General features: G+C 33.2%; 1 protein-coding gene across 1 annotated transcript; it reads left to right on the top strand.

Moving 5' to 3' along the window:
- The first annotated feature begins 2,062 nt into the window (after nucleotides 1-2,062).
- Nucleotides 2,063-8,662, top strand: LOC103309591 (UDP-glucuronosyltransferase 2B17). Its single transcript, XM_016804815.2, has 5 exons — nucleotides 2,063-2,508; nucleotides 3,291-4,155; nucleotides 7,485-7,704; nucleotides 7,829-8,048; nucleotides 8,117-8,662. Exons 2-5 carry the CDS (start codon nucleotides 3,337-3,339, stop codon nucleotides 8,400-8,402), a joined length of 1,545 nt encoding a protein of 514 aa, XP_016660304.1. The 5' UTR covers nucleotides 2,063-2,508; nucleotides 3,291-3,336; the 3' UTR covers nucleotides 8,403-8,662.
- The last annotated feature ends 780 nt before the right edge of the window (nucleotides 8,663-9,442 follow it).

Here is a 9,442-nt window from a genome sequence, read left to right as displayed (position 1 = left end):
AATTTATATATATAAAAAAGAAATATTGTTATACGAAATATATAAACATTGTATTAAATAAAGATGATGAGCCGATTGGTTCAGGATAAATAAATATCAATTTTTACCAACCAATTGCGTGTCATTACACTACGTTTAAAAATATGAATCGCAATGTAAAACAGATTGATTTAATGTGATTTAAAAATATGTATTGGATTAGATTTTCTTAATCAGAATGTCGTGAACATCATTATCATCAATGTGAATTATGAGCTAATTATCTATTTCAGTACATAAATCTAATTCGTAAAATATGATTATGTTGTTATAATAATCGGTTGCAAAAAATAAAATATGATATACCTATAATACCTAGTTCGACGTCCTACTAATATTGACGACACCAAAACTGACATGTTTTCCGTATAGGTAAAGATTTCCAATATTATTACAAAAGAATCAATTACCATTAGGTAGGTATTACCTTAGCCACCTAAAAAAGAATCCAAATTAATTCTATTGTAAGAAAAGTATGATAGGAATATAAAATATAAGAAAAGTACGAAATAAAATGTAAATGTCCAAAACTAAAAAAGCAGATAAGTGGATGTCGCTCTGCTGTACAGTAGATTACAGATGGGTCATTGTATAATTGATTGTATTAAACTTGAATTCAATGATATATCATTGTATAAGAAAAACGATTCTGAGTGAAGACGGTTTGTCAGTCTGGATATTTTATATGTTGGTATTATTTATTTTATCACGTAAGTTGAATTAATATTAAAATATTATAATTTTTTATTCGTTTCTATGGTGATAAACAAAGCGTTAGAAATTAAAATCCCATTTTTAGCGTTTTTTTCGTAATTTTCCGGTGGTTTTTCCCGTGGCATTAAATAACTATTGAGAAAATCGAAAAATGACCTCTCTAAAGTACCATCTAGATCCAATTTTCTAAAAGATAAGGTAGTATATGTTGAAATCGAAACTCTCCTTCTGGAAGAAATTTTGTATACAGGATATAAAATAAAAAAATAAAAAAAATAAACACCATTGTAAAAACAATAGCTTCCTCGCTCCGCTCAGAATCTAAAATATGAAGGTTTAAATATTTCAACTCCTAAATTCATACTTTTCATGCGATACCTACCAATATTGGGAACCTATATGTGGTTCAAATTTCATGTTTATCCTACTACGAGAAGAGCCCCACAAAACATTGCACTTTTCATCACACAATTTTTTTTAACACCCATAAATACCTAATACAGTAATGTCAACAATCGAATATCATTTGCCAATTTACTATTATTACTTTAGCTACCTACCTAATAAAGAATCCAAATTCATGATAATGTATGAAAAGTAACTGAGAAGTAATTAATTACGATTAAAAAAATTAAAATAATAATACTGATATTGATGATTGCACCTATGTTAAAATAAAAATAATGAACTGTGTTTGCCAACAATGTTGTTTATATTTTTTTTATTTTTTGTTTGGATAGTGTCATTAGATTACCGATTAAACTATTTAAGTTTATAAATTGGTAGTTATAACTTTATAAGAAAATAATATCCAGCTCTTGAAAATTAAACCTATACGAATTGTTTCAATTAAAAGTATATTAATGCATATTTTACTAAACTAGCGAACAAAAATGGATGATTTGACTATCAAAATTCTCAGAAAAAAAAGTTTTATCGGAATCTATTAAAAAATATAGTAGTTACAATTTGAAAAAATAAAGTTGATTTTTCTATCTGTACATCTGCGTGTTTAAAAATGTTGAAATTGTTATAAAAAAATTGCCTGTTAAAACCAAAGAAACACGTATTTTTTTCATTTCAACGAAATTCTACACCGTCGATCCATAACCGTTAAAAAAAACACCGCGTACAGTGACATAAGATACACCCTGTATAAATATAATATTATGTAGATTACGTACAACCGTAGTAATTAAGCACTATCGGCCGCCGCCATCACTGAAACGCCAACATTTAACTCAGCCGCCCAAATTGTCAGTTCAACGGCCAACGCTATTCTTTTTTACTATCGTAAAACGGCGTTTTAGTAAATCGTAGTGTTTTTCATATCTCATAATCTGGCTTGAATAGCCAGTGGAATCAATTATTGTTTTACACTATTATAAATATTGTAATCGCCGGCTCGCACAGCCGCTTGCATATTATAATTATTATTGTAGTTATGACGTATCACGTCGCCAACCGTCGGGTTGTCTCTACGCCTAAATTATAAATTATAGGTATTTCCGTGAGTGCGATCTGCGATCACCATCGAAAGAGTATTTGTGCCTAGTGTTGTGTTATTATTGTTCGGCCATAAGGGCTGTATTTAATTATTTGTTATTCGAATTACCGCGGTGTGGCTCGAATAGCCAGCGATTTGTATTAGTAATTATGATCGTGTTAACTTAGGTGTTATTCTTGTGTGTCAATCGTCAAATTATTATACAGGCACAGGTTGTAGCGGCCGGCCAGCTGTTCACCGGCAAAGTTGTAAGTGTTGTACACATTATTTTTATTATTATTTTTCCTATTCCGTTGGGCCGTTCAATATTATAATTTATTAATTCGTGTTGCCGTAGTATTATTATAATATATTATATTGTCTGTTATCAAAATATATATTAAAACACGAACTCAATACCTAAACTCTATTTATATTATTCATTCGAGTTACCTTATATTATTATCATTAGTTTCTAAGCACACACACACACCTTACACAACACTACACCACATATAGGTCGCTAGTACTTGCGCGGCGAACCCGACCAATTCTAGTCGAGCTATAACACCATTACACACAAGTTACAAAGGTCGGTCGTGGGTGTGACGAGGTGCGCGTAGCGCGACGGTGCCCGGGCGAACGGATTATTATTGTGTGTACTCAGCCCGTACATACACTTCAATAGATTTAAGTTAACGTTTCGTTAAACAATTTCATAAATGTCTGCAGTGTTTAAAACATTAACATTTATCAAATTGTATTTAAATTTTAAAGATCGTTTTCGTTCAGATAATCAAACTCATTTGTTAAAGTTCTATGAGTATTTTATTCGTATAGTTAATCAAATAAATAAGATATGAATTAGGTGTACTAAATTATACAAGAACGCGCAAACTATTTAAAAAAAACAAAAAAAATAGTGCATAAAGTGGAATACTTAATAAGACCTAATAAGTAATAACTAATAATTTACAACTGCATGGTGGATTTTAAAACCCAATGAAGTTTAGTCGCAAAATATTGTAAAACCACTTTACACTCGTTACAGCGAAACGCGCAGTACATAAGACCCGGCGTCACGGATAAAGACCACGATGGCTTCGCATTTCGGCGTCCTTTTGATCACTGTTGGCGTGTTCCAAGCGCTGTTATCGCCGCAGCCGACGGCCGGTGCCGCGAATATCTTGGCGGTACAAACGATGGCGGCCAAGAGCCACTGGAACGTGATGCAGGCTGTATTGCGTTCGCTGACTGACCGCGGCCACTCCGTGACCGCGTTCACGCCGTTTGCGGACGGTGACAGCGACGGTTACACGGAGGTGGACATTTCCGGTTACCTGGAGAGCAAGGTCGGCTTGAACGTGTCACGGTTAGAGACTGGGTCCACGCTCTCGTTCATCGCGTACGTGGTGAACGCCCTGCGAGTCAACTGTGGAACCATATTCGAACACCCGCGAATGCAAGACATTTTGGAAGGCCGGTCGCCACCATTCGACGCGGTGATCGCCGAGGGTTTCTGGTCGGATTGCGTGTCGTACGCGGCTACCGTTCTCCGCGTTCCCGCCATATACGTCGTCCCTTCGCCGATCGTCACGCACGTGGAGCGTTCGTTCTTCGGTCACGTCCCCAACCCCGCGGCCGTCTCCAATTTGCTGTCGCCACGCGGCGTGCCAAAAACGTTCGGTCAACGTTTTGCCAATACGCTGCGTACGGTTTCCGGTTCGTGGCTGGTTTGGGACAGCGAACGGAGGCTCCGGCAATCCGACCCGCGACCGTTTGACGCTATGGACCTGGTCAGACCGTCGTTGACTTTCACAAACACGCACTTCATCACCGAACCTTCTAGGCCACTGACACCGGACATCGTACAAATCGGCGGCATACATCTAACTCCACCAGGACCGATACCAAAGGTAACATTATATTATAATTAGTAAAATTGGGGATTTGTGGCTGACAGTTTTTAAAGAGTTAAAAATAGGCAATTTTGAAATAGCATGCACAAATTTTTTTTTGTACCTACGAAAAAAAAATGCCCTGACAAACTTTGTTTTGAAGTTATTGATAAAAAACTTCGATTACTACATTTTTTTCGTGGCGCGCATTTAAAAAAAAAAAAATTTAGAATTGAATATTATTATTTTTTTTTTCAAAATGTGTGGTTTTTAACGCTGATTTCAAAATTGTTTGAATTTGTTAGTAGAAACCATTATTTTGGAAGTTTAAGCTATCCAAAGTTTGCTATTTTACATTTATGTGCGCAACACTGTACTGCGCGGAGGAACCTTATTTTTCGATTTTTTTGTCCGAGTGCAGGGCACTGAGCGAGTGGCAACGCTAGCAGATTATGTGCTTTTTAACATCTTTGTTTAATTCCGAGACCTGCCCAAGCTGGTTTTACATACGATTAGCAAATCGGGGGATATTTTCGATCTTTCGTCCGAGCAATATTCAATTCTAAGTATATTTTTATTTTAAAATGCGCGTTATATACGGAAAAAAATTTAGTTTATGAAGTTTTTCATCAATAACTTCAAAACGAAGTTTTCCGGTCTTTTTTTTTACATTCTTACAAACCACCCTAAAACAAACATTTAAAAAAAAAAAAATTTTAAAACCGAAAAGTTGCTAAAACTAAATCGTTCCGATTTTCTTATATTTTTAAGTGGACATATATGGGGGTGTGGGGCATCATCCCCACGGGTTAATTTTCATGTAATGTCAGGTGGGGGCCACAGCCCCCCCCAACATTTCAGCCTTGTTGCGCCACATTCTTAACATTTTTAAAAATTTCAAAAATTGTAAATTGTTCTTTTTTTCCTTGGTCTTTTTTTCCGGGATTCATGCAAGGATCTGAATTCGTTATAATGTCTACTTGAGAGTTGAGATCGATAATCACACATTTCAAGATTACTGATTTTAATTCTAAATAATCCGTCGTTCAAAAATTTCTAAATTTTCAAATATTTTAACAAAATTTTTAGGAATTGAAAGGGGGAGGGGTAGGGGGTTAAATTGTGAAAAGTAAACTGATCGATCTCAAGTAGATATAATAACAAATTCAAATCAGTTTTCAAAAGTATAATCGCATTACTAGTTCGATCAGTATGACGGATAAAATACTGGTATGTTTTGCCTAAAATAACTGATCGCCACCAATCCCCTTAAGCAGACCTTATATAGGTAGTACTATCGAAGAGTCCACGTCAAACAAACATCTGGTTGGTGTCTCTTTTATTCATGTTTATTTTTATTGTAGTCCATTTCAGTTCTGTATACAATATTTATGACACACTGCCACGATCACCTGCAGATTGCAGTGGCGCTGAACCATATTAAATTTAAAGATGGTGGCAGGTAAAAAGTGAGACGCATTTTTTAAAAAGGTGGACAAGTGAGTACCTTTCTGTTGTACAGTAGTTGTAATGGATGTGTTATACAACATGATTTTTTTATCATGAAACACTTATTATTTCAAAAAGTATTAATATTTTTGAAAATATTTTTTACTTAGTTTCAAGTCGCTTATAAAACAAAGTTTTTGTTAAAAAATTATATTTTTAAATATTTTTTATCCTTATAATTTTTTTACTTTTTTGAATGAAAACATTGAGTTTTAATTTTATATTCCATAGCAGAATATTTTTCTTAGTATTTTGATACATGAAAATCGAATTTCGGGTGAGTAGTTTATGAGTTATAAATATTCAACGTTTAGATGGGCGGAGTGGTGTGGTACGAGGTTACCCCTCAAAATGTTTGTCCGCTAATCCGTTTGTCTAAACTTTAAATACTTATAACTCATAAGTCATAAGCTAATCACCCTAAAAATATTCTTCTTTGGAATATGAAATTAAAAATCTATGATGTCATTCATAAAAGTAAGTACTTAAAAAATTATAAGTATGAAAAATATTAATACTTTTTGAAAAAATGAGTTTTTCATGATAAACAAATCATCCTGTATATCTATTAATTGAATACAATGATCAACCATTGTATACGAAAAACGATTCTGAGCGGTTAGCGTATTCCTTATAATATTATTATTTTTTGTTCGTTCCTATGGTGTTTATCAAAGCATTAGAAATTAAAATCCCATTCTTAGTGGCATTTCGTAATTTATCGATAGATTATCTCGACGCTTTCAAAAAGTACTTAGAATTTTCAATTTTGACCTCCCAAAAGTACCAACTAGGTTCACCTTTCTATCAGAAAAGATGCTTATCTCAAAAATCAAAGCACACTTACTATCCAAAATATTGATGACAGATAGAAAACAAAACACACATCATTGTAAAACCAATACATTTTTAAAAAACCAATAAATTCTAAAATTAAGAACGTATTTTCACCTGTGATATCCGAGTTTTATAATAGAATGATTAATATATTTTTTTTAATATTTTCAAACAAATTGCGTTGCTGCTGATCCAAAAAAAAATTTTCTTAATAGAGATGATTAAAAAAACTAATAAATGCTAATATTATATCATGGTGTGACTGTTATATGATACCAATAGCTAATAGGTAGCTTATTAAAATAAGAATAGCAAAATATTCCCAAAAAAGAACTATCTATAATTAAATATATTACATTATGACCCATTACTACCTACAAACTGTTAAATATAACATAAATATTTTTTCCTATTTTGATCTCGGTTTCGGATATCGGTGTGTATTTTTTCTGTTTCGTTTTAATTTTGAATACCGGTTTTGAATTTTTCCGATTTCGATTTTGGTTTATAATGATTTTAACCAGTGTTCAAAATCGGTATCAAATATCGGTTTCAAGCCCTAGTTTAATAACAATATGTATGTATACTGTATACCATATGGCGTACACGATTTCTATTGTTATAAATTATAAGCTAAAAGATAGAATACATTTATAGTAGGTATTATAAATTATAATCAATACCTCATTCATCTAAAGCTCATACGCTCAGTCATTCACCGTGGGACCCCCACCCATTAAAAAAAATGGGTTGTGACCGCCACCCATGATGAATGGTTTCAGTGCCACTAAATTCACATGAAGTACAATATTTTATACTCGCTGATTAATCTAACTACAGAATGTGTCAATTTTTGAAATTAAATTTTGCGCAAAACTGCACCACCGTCATGGGGGTAATTTGGCAGACCCATTCTGCAGTGAAACTGATATGCAGCGATATAACATGGATTTACATTTTGAAGAGTTAAATAATTGTGCGATCGGTTTGTTTGTTAACAGGACATTTTGGAATTCATTGACGACGCACCTAACGGAGTGATTTACTTCACGTTAGGTTCGGTGATTTCGATGTCATCGTTACCGGAAAATGTACTGAAAGTGTTAAAAGAGGCAATTGCTCGGGTTCCGCAAAAGGTTTTGTGGAAGTACGAAAGTGAAATGGCAGACAAACCGAAGAACGTGATGACGCGGAAATGGTTTCCACAACGCGATATACTTTGTACGTGTCATTGTGTGGTAATTGTGACATATAAACAATACACTTCCACATATATAGCTTACAGTTATATACTGAACTATAATGTTATTAATTGTAATCCGACATTATTATATTTATCATGTAGTGCATCCTAATGTGAAACTGTTTATCAGTCACGGGGGTATATCTGGAATATACGAAGCTGTAGACGCAGGTGTGCCTTTACTCGGATTTCCGATTTACTACGATCAACCGAGAAATATCGACAATCTGGTCGACGCCGGAATGGCGATCTCTTTGGATCTCTTTTCCGTAACTACAGACACGGTTTTTAACGCCATTGTGGAGATTGTCGACAACGACAGGTGAGACATTTTATTTCAATCAAATTCTATAAAACCTTTAAATATTAATGTGCACTGTTCTCGAATAGGTACCAACAAAACGCTAAAATTGCTTCCGATCGGTTCAAAGACCGGCCCATGTCACCAGCGGAGTCGGTGGTTTACTGGACTGAGTACGTTTTGCGTCATAACGGAGCACCACATTTAAAATCTCACGCTCTGAATCTGACGTGGTATCAATATTTTTTAGTTGATATAATTAGCACATTTTTGTTCGTTGGGTTTGTCCTTTTTTTCATAATTTATTGTGGCCTAAAAATGATTTGTAAACGCGTTTATACATTTTTCCACAGTGTCAAATCAAAACGAGAATAAAATAAAATTACACAAATAATAATAAATATTTTACTTGTTAAAAATAATGTACATCATACATTATTATAGTCGTATCGTCCATGTGCTATATGTTTGGTTGTTATTGATCCTCCAACACCTTTTAAATATAGTTAAATATACTGAAATTAGATTTATTGCATTAAACATTAAGAGCTATTTCCTCTTGTATAGTTGTATGTACCATCATAGTAGTTATGTTATATTCTTATATGCGTTATTATATATTGTTGATTAACGACTATTATACGCTCTATTCAATTTAAGTTTATCCATTGGTCACTAAGCGTAGAACCACGAAAACGATGTGATAACATAGATACTACATAGTCTACACTCTACATAGACACTTTTACACTTTGTGGTACCCCTATTTATTTATTTACAATGGCACAACAAGGGGAAGCACACCCCCTCCAAATTTGAAATGTGCACACCCGAAATATAAACGATTATTATTATATTTTTAAATTTTTGTATTAAAAATTATCAATAAATACAAAAATGTTTACTATACTTATACTATAATATAATATAGAGTATATTGAGGAACATATTAGGTAAGTAGTTATTTCCCTAACTCGTTATTATGTTAATAGTTATAACAAATTATTATGAAACAATATTTAGCTTATTTAATGTTCTATAGAACATATTGTCACAATTACGTACCTAGTTATTACTTATTTCATGTTTGTGTAACAAAAACCATACTAATATTATATAATAAATTGAGGAAATAACTTTTAACATATAGGGTAACCATACTTTTCATTATTTATGGCAAAATCAGGTCCAGAACTACTAATTTTTGCACCCGGAGAAAAAAATAGAATATGCTCCATTTTCAGTAACATACCTATTTTAGATTCTTATTTTATTTTTGGTATCTGTATAAAGTGTAAACGATAAATAGTCAAAATAATGCTCTGATTTTCTACTATCGTCTATTCATTATTCTGTAACTTCAGTATTTTGGTTCGATGGGAAAGTGAATCTACGACTCCGGGTAACAAATACGT

Source organism: Acyrthosiphon pisum, chromosome A2, assembly GCF_005508785.2.
Source record: "Acyrthosiphon pisum isolate AL4f chromosome A2, pea_aphid_22Mar2018_4r6ur, whole genome shotgun sequence".
Lineage (NCBI taxonomy): Eukaryota > Metazoa > Arthropoda > Insecta > Hemiptera > Aphididae > Acyrthosiphon > Acyrthosiphon pisum.
The sequence above is the reverse complement of the archived record's forward strand: the minus strand, read 5'-3'. Positions and strand labels throughout refer to the sequence as shown.